This window comes from Gopherus evgoodei, chromosome 20, assembly GCF_007399415.2.
Source record: "Gopherus evgoodei ecotype Sinaloan lineage chromosome 20, rGopEvg1_v1.p, whole genome shotgun sequence".
NCBI classification, from domain to species: Eukaryota; Metazoa; Chordata; order Testudines; family Testudinidae; genus Gopherus; species Gopherus evgoodei.
Window position 1 is genome coordinate 15,448,051 of NC_044341.1, and position 14,123 is coordinate 15,462,173.

Below are 14,123 nucleotides of genomic sequence, written 5' to 3' on the forward strand. Positions count from 1 at the left end.
TTTACTTTGGAAACATGGCCAAATGGATGAAGAGGATCTGATGCATTCCCCGAGGCAGGTGTGGGAGAGAACTGGTAACTGGTGGGCTGCCTTCCCGTCAGCATCTGCAATAGCCAAAACCAAAATTCAGAGCCTCACTCACACTGGTTTTACATCAGTGCAACTCAATTGACTTCAATGGAGTTACTCCTGATTTACACCAGTGTAAACGAGATGCATATCAGTTCCTAAACCTCCACCCTTATGGTTGCAAAGAAAACATTCCACATGTGATCCGATGCAGGCCCATCTGCCTGAGTCTGCAGACAGCCTGAAACCATAGCGCAGAGAATTGCCCCCAGTTAAGTCTGACGCATAATGTCAACAATGCCCATGGTGGGTGGGATTTTCAAAGGACCGAAAGGAGCTGGGTGTCAAAATCCCGATGAAATTCAATGAGAGGTGCCTCTAAGGGTCTGTCTCCACTGCAGCGGAAGTGAGTATCCCACCGTAGGTAGACAGATTTGTGCTAGCGGGGCTCAAGCTAGTACTCTAAAAGCAGCAACATGGATGTTCCACCTTGGACAGAAGCTCAGGCTCTCCAGCCCCCCAGCCACGTAGGTGTCAGAGCCCAAGCTCCAGCCTGATCCAGAACATCCACACTGCTGGTGTGCGTCTGTTTACCCTGGGCCAGGAGGCTCACTCCCCACTGCAGCGGAGACAGGTCCTTACCCCCTTAGGCCTCCCTGCTATAAATGATTTAATTCCTCTCAGGTTAGCAGAACCACCCAGGTGCACTGGGTTTGGGTGGGGAGTGTGAGGTTATGGGTAGTTCTTAGGTAGAGTCCCACCACTTTCCTTACTCCCGGCTGACACCTGACCTGAGCCAGGGACAAGCCTGATGCTGGATGCAGCTAAATGTATTCAGAGGCCAAAATGTCCAACAGTGGTCCCTGATCCCAAGGAATAGAGTGTTTGGGGGCCCTCCCTGATGTGCCATATTGTTCAGACATTGCTTTCCTCCTCAGCACCGGGCAGTACGCCCCCATTTGGCAGGGGGGTCTGGTTATCCCAAGTCAGTAATCAATTGTCAGCACACAGGGCCTAGAACCCGTCTCACTTAATGTAACTAGACTAGGTGATTGCCATTAGCTCTAGTTACCCTCAGACTCAGCCTAGCAAAGCACAAACCTGTGTGTTCTGGAACAAATGTCTGTGTGGTGGCAGACCAGCACCGACACACGGTTTGCTAACTTGAGTTAATTGCAATCAATGAGCTCAAATTAAAAGGACTCCGGTCTAGACAAACCCTTTCACCGTGTGGCTCCATTACACCAGGGAATGACAAAGGGTGAGAATGGAGAGTCAGTAGCCAGAATACTGGTTTGAAGGTGGAGTGGAGTGGTTCTCAACCAGGGACCATGGGGGGCCATGAAAATAAACCAGAGAGGGACTGGCATTAGACTTGATGGGGCCCAGCGCAGAAAGCTGAAGCCCAAGCCTCACCGCCCAGGGCTGAAGCCAAAGCCTGATCGACTTGGCTTCACGGGGCCCCCTGTGGCGTGGGAACCCCGGGCAATTGCCCTCCTTGCTACCCCCTAATGCTGGCCCTGGCTTTTAACCTACTGATATGCAGAAAAACAATTGTGGCGCAAGTGGGCTGTGGGAGTTTTTATAGCATGTTGGGGATTGGGCATCTGAAAGAAAAAAGCTGAGAACCCCTGGTCTAGTGATTAGGGCACGAAGCAGACCCAGGATGCCTGGGTTCTGGTCTTGGCTCTCTGATCTGGGGGGGAAGGGGGAAATCTCAGTATCTCAGCTCCCCGTCTCTAAAACAGGCTGGTGGGGTGAAATGTGGGTCTTTGCTGTTGTGCTGAAGAACAGGCGCTAAACCAGGCAAAAGGTTGCTATTGTACTCGGAGTAAGAGAGGGCAGAAAACAGGGAGATGTCCCTGCACAGAGAGGGGCTCCATGGAAACCCACCTCCAAATGAATTCACAAGTGGCGAGTGCTGCTATAATTAGTGATACCAGTCAGCTCTGTGTTCTTGGAGAACCAGGGCACAGTATCCAGCCTGTCTGACTCATGAAAAACACCCCCGGCCCCCCCAGCTTCTGCTTGGACCAAAACCAATCTGAGAAAAGACTTGCAGAGAGCGGTGAAGGGCATTGGGCGACACACTTAGATCCCTCCTGACAAGGGTGACAAGATTAAGGCACCCCCATTAGCATACAGAATGGAGAACAGAGGCAACTCCCCCCGCCTCATCTGCATGAAAGATGGGACAGGGAGACATCCCCATTAGCATACAGAATGGAGAACAGAGAACCGCACTGAACTCTGGGACAGGAAAAGCAGAGAAGCAGTGCATCATGGGGGATCTCTGCTCCAGATGTTAATGAACCTACGCCTGCCCACGCCCAGCTCAGCAGTTATCAGACCAATTCTAACAATGAATCCTTGATTGAATCCAAAATACTGAAGATGCCTAATTGCATTGTGAGCTCCCTTGTAAGAAACACTACCCATAGCCAAGAGTGATCAGCTTCTAATGTCTAGCCTAAAGAAAACCCTTGAGTCGTCAGTTTACCCATAAACAAATCTAGTGTTCTCTCTTGAAGCATTGTTGTTTCTCTACAAAAACCCCTACCTATGCCCAAGTAAGGGTACGTCTATACTACCCGCCGGATCGGCGGCTAGTAATCGATCTAATCTCGTCTAGATGCGATAAATCGATCAGCGAATCGACGCCCGTACTCCATCTCCGCAGGAGGAGTAAGCAGCGTCGATGGGGGAGCCGCAGCAGTTGCCTCGCTGCTGTGAGGATGGCCAAGTAAGTCCAACTAAGATACTTCAGCTTCAGCTACGCGAATAACGTAGCTATAGTTGCGTATCTTAGATCGATCCCCACCCCCACCAGTGTAGACCCGCCCTAAGTGTTCTGATGCTTGGATCCAAACTACACATCAGTTCCTCTGGGACTCCATCTTCTCCTGACTGATCATGCTGGGGGCTCTGCCTGTCTCCAGCACTCCGGGCCCTCAGCCACCACCACCACCTGGGAACCCCGACCAGTTCAAGCTTCATGGGATGGGTGAGACCCCTCCCCCTCTCTCTCTGTTTTCTTTTCTACCTCAGGCAGGTATAGTTTCTATATATGATTTTTGTAACCTTTAATAATGTAACTGTTATGTTGGTTTAGGCTCCTTGTGTAGTTATTGCTATGGGCTGGTCTACACGGGGGGGGGGGGGGTGTCGATCTAAGACATGCAACTTAAGTCGAAGTATCTTAGTTCAACTTACCTGGCCGCCCTCACGGCGATGAATCAACTGCCGCAGCTCCCCTGTCAATGCTGCTTACTCCTCCTGCCGAGGTGGAGTACGGACGTCGATTAGCAGATCGATTACTACCCGCCGATCTGGCGGGTGGTAGGGACGTACCTTATTAGTCAATAAAGAACTTTTATGGTTAAGCTGGTTGCTTCACTCTCTCTCTCTGAACTTTGCTCTTTTGTGTCTTTAGCTTCCCCATTTACTCTTCAGCAGCGCTTCATTTACCTAAGCTAAAGATCCCTGTAGCGCCCCAAAATCCTGTGGGGTTTGCTCATCAAGTGGGTTACTATCAGTACAATTGTGACGTGAAAGTGGGGATAGGGACGTGCTGAACCTGTGACATATGAGGGCAGCAGCTTGAAAGTGCTGCTCAACCCAGGATCCTGAGTCCAGGAGCATATAAGGGTGGCAGCCTGGAAATGCTGTTCGACCCAGTCTGCTCAGGCTTACTCTATTCCGGTGCGGTACCTTTGGCACATAAGAGTGGCAGCTTGAAAGTGTTGATTAACCCAGTCCACCCAGACTTGCTGTGTGTGTGTGTGTGTGTGTGTGTGTGTGTGTGTGTGTGTGTGTGTGTGTGTGTGTCCCCGGTTCTGGGACTGGAGGAACCCAGGTCCTGCAGGATGGCTTCATTGGGAAGGGACCTTGCAGCAGGAGGAGTACAGCTCCATATGAAAATACATGTGACACAAGCAGCACATTGACAGAATTACAGAACTCTCCCCCCCCAGAAGAGTAACCCTAATAAATGAGCATACCCCAAAGTAACAGGCAAGTCTGGTAACATTAGTGTTACACAATTAGGACTCTGCATCATCAGTTTGTCATGCCAAGGTCTCCTGAGAGACCATCCCGAAAGCTGGTGCAGTCAGGCTGGGAAAGGATGAGTGTGTACGATGCCTGACAACAAAGCCATTGCTACTTATGTGTGGGCCCAATCCTGAGCACACTGACCCTGGTGTAAATCAGGAGTGACTCCACTGAGGTCCCTGGAGTTACAATGCTGATCCCCTAGTGTCAGGGAGATCAGAATCAGGCCCCCTATGGTAGGAAGAAAGAAACATGAAAATGCAAAAAACAACTAGCTGCTCTCTTTACAAATGCAGGGATCACAAATCTACAACACCTTAACTCCCCCAGCAGAGCCAGCGCCTGCTGCCCTGCACGACTGCCCCCTCTTCCAGGAGACCCTCAAATGCTCCCTTCCCCCAGAACTGTGCTCTCTTTGGATAGCTTGCTCCATTGAGACCCCAACCAGCCTATAGGGAAAAACATTCCAGCAGCATTGCCTGGATACTGCTCCCGCCTTCACCTTTGGTCCATGACCTCTTCCCAATATCTCTGAGAGCTCCTTGGCCTCAGGCCAGCCCTTCTTTTCAGGGCTCCATGGCATCTTTGTCTCCTTTTCTCTAATTTACAGTGGCAAGGGCTGGCTGGTCTTTATGTGTAACTCATCCGCACTCAACACTTCTGTCTCTGTCTCAGCATTTTCCTTGCGACCAGACTAGTGCTTTTTGCCAGAAGTAGACTCACCCTCTTGTCTAATGACTTACGTAATGTCAGAGAAACCCTGGTTCCTATAGATCCTCCAGGCTTCTCTGGATGCACAACCCAAATTCTCATGTATCTTTGATTTGGGTGCACTGCCTAACAAAGGGCAAATTCATCACAGTGATTCTTCACTCCCAAAGTCATGTTGCTAGTCTGCCATCCGAAACAGCCCGCCTTCCAGCCTGCTTCATTTTGCAGAACATCTCATACTCCATGCTTACAAAAGGGCTTCCCAGGGGATAAAGAACTGCGTTTCAGGGTGAAAGGGTAGATACTAGCTGAGGAAGAGACAAGGGGGAGGGGGAGAGGGAAGAGGTCTCCCAAGGGGTTGATAGGGTGGGAAGATGCTCCAGATGGCAAGACTGGCTCATTCAAAGGAACTAAACCGCAGTGTTTCTGAATTTCGTAGGAACTCAGGCCTGGCCTACACTAGAAAATTAGGTTAGTTTAACTACCTGGGTCAACAGTGTGAAAAATCCACACCCCTGAGTGGAGTAATTAAGCCGACCTAAATCCCCATGCAGACAGCACTAGGGTGATGGTAGAATTCTTCAGTCAACCTAGCTACCACCTCTTGAGGAGGTGGATTACCTACGCCAGTGGGAGAATCCCTGCTGTGGAGTAGGTAGCATCTTGCTATGGCAGAGCTGCTGCAGCAGAACAGCTGTGGCACTGTAGGAATTTCAGTGTAGACAAGCCGCCAGAGCCAACACACTACCACACAAACGAGGCGTGAGGGACCCAGAGGGAACTGTAAGACCTAAGAGGAGGAGCATGGAGAAAGAGGGTTTTAGGTGAGACCAGCCCACCTTAGCTGGGGACAATTCATGGGGCTTCACTCAGGGCTGTTTTGTTCATCTGCCTTTGTTCATCTGCCTTTACCTGCATTTTAGGTCCCTTAGCCTGAACAGTTTCGAGAGTCTTTGCACAGGAAATGGTTTGGTGGGTTTAAATTTAGCTCAGTAACCACCTCAAGATCTGAGGAGTGTAAATGAGCGACAAGACACTGCAGCTGAGAGAACTTTCCCAGCCAGCCAGATTTAGGGTGCCAGAGACTTTCTTTGACTGATGAAATCGCTCCCAGAAAGCAAATGGAACATGGGAATGGGGCAATAAAAGGGAGGGTTCTTGAGGCCCCGCAGCTCTGCAGAAAACTGCCCCCTCCCCTCCGGCTTCGGGGTCAGATTCTGTCACCCTTACTCCCATGCCTGGGCAACTGCTGCTCCCATTGACTTTGGCTGGAGCTGGGGGCGCTCAGCACCTCTGAAAACCAGGCCAACTGAGGGTGAAATTCCCCACTGTGCAGAGAGCCCACACGAGGTCTAGGCACCGCTTTGGAGGCGTTGTGCTAAGCAGTTCCTTGTGCTGGCCCTCTTCAGACCCTCAAATGTATTTGAGCCACTGAGTAGCACTGAACGCCACGAGTAAGACTCTACTCACCATGAGGAGACAGAGAAACTGTTCAGCATGGTCCTAGATGCAAACAAAGGAAAATTTAGGCTGAAAGTTAGTGAAAACGCCCTCCTTTTGGAAGCTGCAGAACAGGGTGCATTCATGTCCCACGGTATGGCCTGCCGGTTAGGGTGCTGGGGTAGGACGGCGAGGTTTGAGGTAGCTGGGCAAAATCGGAGCCCTAGGCTGCTGCTCAGAAATCTGCTGCCTTAGGCAGCAGCCTAAAAGTTGCGGGTGGCGAGGTGGGGGGGAGCAAACCAAGGTTGTAGGGACAACTGCTGCCCTTCCCACTCCATAGTGAATGACCCCCCTGCTCCCCTCTAGGCACCTAACTGAAAGGGCTGGACTTTCAGTGTCCCAGTGAAAGCAGCAAAGAATCCTGCGGCACCTTATAGACTAACAGATGTTTTGGAGCATGATCTTTCGTGAGTGAATACCCACTTCGTCGGATGCATGAGACGAAGTGGGTATTCACCCACGAAAGCTCATGCTCCAAAACATCTGTTAGTCTATAAGGTGCCACAGGATTCTTTGCTGCTTTCACAGGTCCAGACTAACATGGCTACCCCTCTGATACTAGTGTCCCAGTGAGAGCTGCTGAGTGCTTTTGAAAATCTGGCTCTACAATGGGATTTTTCAGAACCTAGGGGAATCAGGAACCTCAAATCCCATGGAAACACAATGACAGCTGGGTGCATAACTCCCTTAGGGCCCTTTCACCACCTCTGTGATTTCACAGGTCCCAGGTAAAATCCCTCCTGCTGCTGACCCACCTGGGGACGTAGCGTTACTGAGTGGGTGATAGTAACAGTTAAGCTGTTTCCTTCTTGGCAGATGGGAACCCCCTCACCAAGGTCAAGGGAGCCCCAGGCTGGAGTACAACTCCTACTGGAGCAGTGCTGAACTCGACAAACAGGGGCAATCAGTTATGTCTGGGCACCTCTTTGCCAGAAGACACAGATGGAAGGAGTTTGGAGAAAAGCGACACAGATTATATGGGGCAGTGGTGAAGGGACTGGTTATGAGGAGAAATCCATGCCTAGCTTGGTTAAGCAACAAGGTGGTTACAGGAGGGGCAGGGGCAAGGGCAGGGGCAGGGGGATGGAAGGGGAGGTGATGGGGACGCAATGTTAAGAGCCTTCTAGCCACACCTGAAGGGTGTGAACACCAATGACGGAGAAGAGCTATTCTGGCTCCTGTGAGAGGGAGTAACTAGGAGCTATGGGGGGAACCAAGAAAGGGAAAAGTGAAGATAATGAAATGCAAACAGTCCTGACAGTGAGATTTGGCAGGGCGTGGAGGGGTTGCCTGGAGGGAAAGGGTAGAAGAACCATTTTTCAAGAAGACTGCAGGACAAGGGGTGCTTTCGCAGGCAAGGCAGCGGCTTGCAGTGCAGGAGGCCTGAGCTGAATCCCTGACTTTGCCCTGAGTTACTGTAAGACCGTAGGGAAGTTACTTTGTTTCAGCTTCCCATCTATACAGTGGGGTTAGTAAAACCCTCCTCTCTCACAGGCACTGGGCAATGCTCAGCAGGAAGGCAATAAGGGCTGTGTACGTGTCTGGTTTAGTTTGGTGGAGAGCACTGCAGTAAATGTGCAATAGGGAACAGGGCTGCTTTGGCAGAGGCATGGACTAGATGGGATTTCTCTCTCTTCCATCTCTGAGCTCTGTGATTTTTTTTTAAGCCACAGATTCTCCTCCCCAGTTCAAGAGAAAGCTGCAGTTTAGCATTTCAACAGCTCATAGCCCTTTTCATCAGTAGGTCTCAAAGTGCTTTACAAAGGAGGTCACCATCATTATCCCCTTTTTACAGGTGGGGAAACTGAGGCACAGAGTAGTGACTTGATATGCCCAAGACCACCCAGCTGGCCAGTGGCAGAGTCCCAGTCAAGTGCTCTAGCCAGTAGGACATACTGCCTCATTTAACACCCTGCTTTTACCTTCAGATATATCCATTGCCTCAGGTCAGATTTTTATAATTACCCCTCCATGAATTTCATCTTGCAGATTATTCTGGAGTCATCGTCTTTGTTAATCAGCCAACTCCAGACACTGCAGCTTTGTTACCCCGCTCCTAGGTTTTGTTTTGCACAGAGCAGTTTTCCAACTTGCTCAGAATGACTCTCATTAGTCACTATTAGCAGAGGCTGCATTCTTCTCCCAGCGCTTCTAGGGGCTTAGCACTGTCAGAATCAGCTCCCCATTACTCCCGGTTGCTCTGAAGCCATCGGTCCTAACTGTATTTTGACACCTGCTCATTATTCACCAATATCAGGTAAGGCAAACGCTGCGCCAGATTCTTGGAATAGGAACCTGCTTCTAGGGCTCCCAGTTCCTAACAAAGGACCCCCAGCTTCTTCTTCTTACTGTTTGAATTGCAGTAGCAACTAGAGGCCCTAACCCAGATGAGCCCCATTGTGCTAGGTGCTGTACAGACAGGCAGTGAGAGATGGTCCCTGCACTGAAGTGTTTACAACCTGAACAGACAAAGAACTGGTAAAGAATGAAAGGAGAGGGTTAGAGTTAATGCCAGTCAACATGGTTCTATGAAAACAGTCTTGTCAAACAAACCTGATTGCATTCTTTGAGATTACCATTTTGGCAGATAAAGGTTCCTGTGTAGATGTAACATACTTAGATTTTTCTAAGGTGTTTGAATTACTGCCTGTCATAAACAGATAGCTAAGGATTAATGTCTCTTTCACCTGAAAAAAAAGTAACCTGAAGCACCTGACCAGAGGACCAATCAGGAAACCGGATTTTTTCAACTCTGGGTGGAGGGAAGTTTGTGTCTGGGTTCTTTTTCTTCTGCCTGAATCTCTCTCAGCTAGAGAAGGATTTTTCTATTTCCTGCTTTCTAATCTTCTGTTTCCAAGTTGTGAGTACAAAGTTGGTTGTTTTTTTTTTGTATTTACATGTCTATAGTTGCTGGAGTGCTTTGATTTGTATTCTTTTGAATAAGGCTGTTTATTCATATTTCTTTTAAGCAATTGACCCTGTATTTGTCAACTTAATACAGAGAGACCATTTGTATGTATTTTTCGTTCTTTTTTATATAAAGCTTTCTTTTAAGACCTGTTGGAGTTTTTCTTTAGTGAGGAACTTCAGGGAAATTGAGTCTGTACTCACCAGGGAATTGGTGGGAGGAAGAAGTCAGAGGGAAACCTGTGTGTGTTAGATGTACTAGCCTGACTTTGCATTCCCTCTGGGTGAGGGGGGAAGAGAGATTGACTCTCAGTAATTCTGTTCTCCAGGCTGGGAACGGGGAGGGTGGAATCCCTCTGCTTAGATTCACAGAGGTTGCTTCTGTGTATCTCTCCAGGAGCACCTGGAGGGGGGGGGAAGGGAAAAGGATTATTTCCCTTTGTTGTGAGACTCAAGGGATTTGGGTCTCGGGGTCCCCAGGGACGGTTTTTGGGGGGACCAGAGTGCCCCAAAACACTCTAATTTTTTGGGTGGTGGCAGCAGTACCAGGTCCAAGCTGGTAACTAAGCTTGGAGGTTTTCATGCTAACCCCCATATTTTGGATGCTAAGGTCCAAATCTGGGACTAGGTTACTGACACTGCCATATGACATTCTAATTACAAAAATTAGCATGATACAATATCAATTAAGCACATGTTAAATGGATTGAAAACTGGGTAACTGACAGATCTCAAAAAGCAATTGTCAGTGGGAATCATCATCGAATGGGGGCCTTCTTAGCATCTGCACCTGATATAAGAGCTAATATGAACACAGGCAGTGCAGGAAAAGGGTAAAACACTGACCACATAAATATAGTGGATGCCACTGCCTTAGATAACAGGGACTGCTGGGAATTGATTTCATGGAACACACTTAACAGGGTTTTCAAACCCTTTTAAATGGAAACCTTTCAAGCCCTTGTGCTGGCTAAGAGGGGCAGCTAGAAGCTGAGGCCAAGAATTTAAAAGTTGCATGTCTAAAGTTTGTCTGTACAGTCTATAATCATGTGAATAAAATGGTTTGTTCGCAAAGCAAATAATGAACAGAACCTGGTAGGTCAGATGCTGACAGAGCCTATCTGATGGCAGTGAGTCTGAACAAGAGAACAGAAGTAAAAAGCTTCAGAATTTGCAGTTTTGTTTATGCTCAAGCTTATGCAGAACATAACCAAAGAGATGCTGTAATTCTTTTGGTGTGCATTATTTACTAGATTTCTAGTATAATAGGGACTAGGATGAGACCTTCCTGGTGGACTGATTGTCCCACAGCTGACTAATAACGTCTAGCTCTCATACAGTACTTTTCATCCATAGATCTCAAAGCACTTTACAAAGGACATCAGAATCGTTAGCATCATTTCACAGATGGGAAAACTAAGGCACAGGGTGGAGACTGGCCAGTGTTGGAGAGAAGATGCTGAACTAAATGGATCTCAGGTCTTAACCATTCTGGAAATTCCTATGAAAATCTACAGGTCCCTGAGGTTTCACATTTTACATGAGGGTTCTCCACATTCCCCATCCAGTCCCCTAGGATACAGTTTTGGATGTTTCATTGCATTCCTCATCTGTTTGGCAGGCTAGAGAAATGTTCTCCTGGGCTGTGACCATTCATGGAGGAGAGCTGCTCGTTGATAGTTTTTCATTGACTTTTTTTTTTCAGCTGCAAAGGCCACATGAAAACCCATACTCCTGTGGTTAAAGCTGTTTAGTTACACTGGGACATGTCGTGGCCACATTTGGATCTCTAATTAATCTACTCTACAGGGAGATGGGGAAACCATCTTCCTATAGTACATTGTTCCCCAGCAGTCTCATTTCTTTAGGGCTCTGCCTGTTCTTACCTTGGGAGAATTTTCCCATGGATCAGTTACACAACCAAATCTTACAGAGTTTCCAGATCCTAGAGTTTCTCTGTGTACTTTCATTGCTTTCCTAGCAGTATGGAGGTGAATGTGGAAATCTGCATTTGATTGGCTCACCTAACAACCTCATCATCAGAGCAACTGTTACTCCTTTTTGATCTGAGCAGTTTGCCAATTTTGGAGGCCCAGACGGTTGTTTCCATTAGAAGGAGAAATGGATGATATGAATCAGGTATTTCTCTGATGCACTCTTGTTTATTGACAAAGAATGTGCAAAGACCTGTTTTCCTGAACACAACAGGAATTAAACAGAAGATGGTTTCTTTGTTCAGAGTCCCACACCACTTTTCAGCTAGCACTCAGCCCCAAAGTTTTCTCTCTAGGTTTTTTCTATGAGTCTTGTTCCCCGCACTTGTTCTGTTTATTCCTTAGCATTCTGCGCCTTCTCTGTGTCTGTTTCTGTGTTGCTTCTTGCTTCTTCTCTTTCTTTCTCTCACACACAGACACACTGCTCCAATCCAATCAGTCCCCTGCCCCAGCGTTTGTTAGCAGATCACTGTGGAACCCCCTTGGGCTGCCTCCGTCGGATCCCAGTCTAGCCTTGCACATGGCTCTGTTTTAGGCAGGGGCCCCTATTATTTCAGGTACCTAGACCATGAAGGAATTCAATTGCTTCTTACATTTATCCTGGATGAAAGGCAGTTCTTCTGCCCACCAGCTCCAATGAGTTTTAACCCTGCTCATAACACAGCAGTACTTAAGACTGACAGGATCCTAAATACCTTAACAGCAGCACTTCATAAACATTAACCAGTTAAGCCTTATAACACCCTCTGAGGTATTTTCCCCATTTTGCTCATGGGGAAAATGGGAAATTGAGGCTTGGGAGAGATATAGGGCTAGATTTTAAGGAACTGAGCCAGGGGTTGGCAACCTCTAGCACGCGGCTCACCAGGGTAAGCACCCTGGCGGTCTGGACCAGTTTGTTTACCTGTCGCCTCAACAGATTTGGCGGGAAGTGGTGCAGGCCAAGGGATGTGCTGGCCGCCCTTCCCGCAGCCCCCATTGGCCCGGAGCGGTGAACCGTGGCCAGTGGGAGCCACGATCAGCTGAATCTGCGGAGGCAGCAAGTAAAAAAACAGGTCCAGCCCACCAAGGTGCTTACCCTGGCGAGTCGCGTGCCAGAGGTTGCCGACTCCTGAACTGAGCTGTTTATTAGTGGAAGCAATTTAGCTTACCTACATTATCAACATCTCTGACTAGGGGCACTCGGAGTATTTCTACACTGCAGTAAAACACACGCACTAGTCTGAGTCAGCTGACTTGGGCTCCCAGGACACGGGCTCCAGGGCTATAAAATCACAGTGTAGATGTCTGGGCTTGGACTGGAGCCTGGTGCTGAGACCCCATGAGCAGAGAGCGTCTACGCCAGGGATCGGCAACCTTTCAGAAGTGCTGTGCCGAGTCTTCATTTATTCACTCTGATTTAAGGTTTTGCGTGCCAGTAATACATTTTAACATTTTTAGAAGGTCTTTCTATAAGTCTATAATATATAAACTATTGTTGTATATGACGTAAATAAGGTTTTCAAAATGTTTAAGAAGCTTCATTTAAAATTAAATTAACATGCAGAGCCCCTAGGACTGGTGGCCAGGACCCGGGCAGTGTGAGTGCCACTGAAAATCAGCTCACGTGCCGCCTTCGGCACCTGTGCCATAGGTTGCCTACCCCGATCTACACTGTATTTGTTACTCCTTTGCCGCCTGGGCCCTGGGCAGCAGTCAGGGGACCCAGGCCAGCTGTGGGTGCTTCACTGCAGGGCAGAGGTTCCCCCATATGCCTGGCTCGGCCAGCGTCCAGCACGACTATCCTGTGGTAATGGACACGGTGCAGACATGGGCGGTGGGTGCAGGACCAGCGCTAGGGGTTTGAGCGCCCTAGGCGGACAGCAATTTTGCCACCCCGCGCGCTGGTCCCGCGGCTCCGCTGGGGCTGCCGCAGTGGTGCCTGCGGGGCATCCGGTGCTCCGTGGCTCCGGTGGAGCTGCACTGCGGGGCGTCCGGTGCTCCGCGGCTCCGGTGGAGCTGCCGCAGTGGTGCCTGCGGGGCGTCCGGTGCTCCGTGGCTCCAGTGGAGCTGCCGCAGTGTTGCCTGCGGGGCGTCCGGTGCTCCGTGGCTCCGCTGGAGCTGCCGCAGTGTTGCCTTCGGAGCGTCCGGTGCTCCGTGGCTCCAGTGGAGCTGCCGCAGTGTTGCCTGCGGGGCGTCCGGTGCTCCGTGGCTCCGCTGGAGCTGCCGCAGTGTTGCCTGCGGGAGGTCCACCAGAGCCGCGTGAGCAGCCGACCGTCCACAGGCACCACTGCGGCAGCTCCACTGGAGCCGCCTGCCGCCCCCTCCGGCAAAACGGCGCCCACCATTTATTCTGGCGCCCTAGGCGATTGCCTAGGCTGCCTAAACGGTAGCGCCGGCCCTGGGTGGGTGCCCAGGAGACACACCCCAACGCACCCCCGGGGACAGCGATCCGGCCCCCTCCCATCACTGGCTGCTCTGCTGCCACACGCCCGGTGCAGCAGCCCCGCTGGAAGGGGCCGGGGGGTGGCACTGCGCGCACCAGGCCCTGGCACAGCGGCGAGCACCGGGCTGGTCACTGCGGGACGGCGCTGCCCTTCGCCCAGCCCGGCGCCGCCCCAGCGGGCGCACGGACCCACCCAGGCGTGACTCAGCCCGGCCAGGCAGGTGCTCGGCGGGCGGGGCCCGGCGGAACCAGCCGAGCGCCGGAGGCGGAAAGGGCCGAAGGGCGGCGGAGCCCAGCGCCGGGAACATTGTAACCCCGGGAGCCGGCTGGAGCGGGGCTCGCTGCGCCCGGATCGTGCTGCGCCATGGGGGCCTGCCTGGGGGTCTGCTCCCTGCTGAGCTGCGTGAGTGCCCCTGCCCGGGCAGCGCCCTCTGCAGCGTGCCCCGGGCTCCTCTGCCCTTCTC

General features: G+C 50.5%; 1 protein-coding gene across 1 annotated transcript in view; it reads left to right on the forward strand.

Annotated features, from left to right (window-relative positions):
* The first annotated feature begins 13,932 nt into the window (after positions 1 to 13,932).
* SERINC2 (serine incorporator 2) overlaps positions 13,933 to 14,123 on the forward strand; it is a 35,578-nt gene continuing 35,387 nt past the window's right edge. Inside the window, exon 1 of the mRNA XM_030539297.1 lies at positions 13,933 to 14,062. Within this exon, the coding sequence (XP_030395157.1) occupies positions 14,024 to 14,062 (39 nt within the window). The 5' untranslated portion in view covers positions 13,933 to 14,023. The remainder of the gene's footprint in view (positions 14,063 to 14,123) is intronic.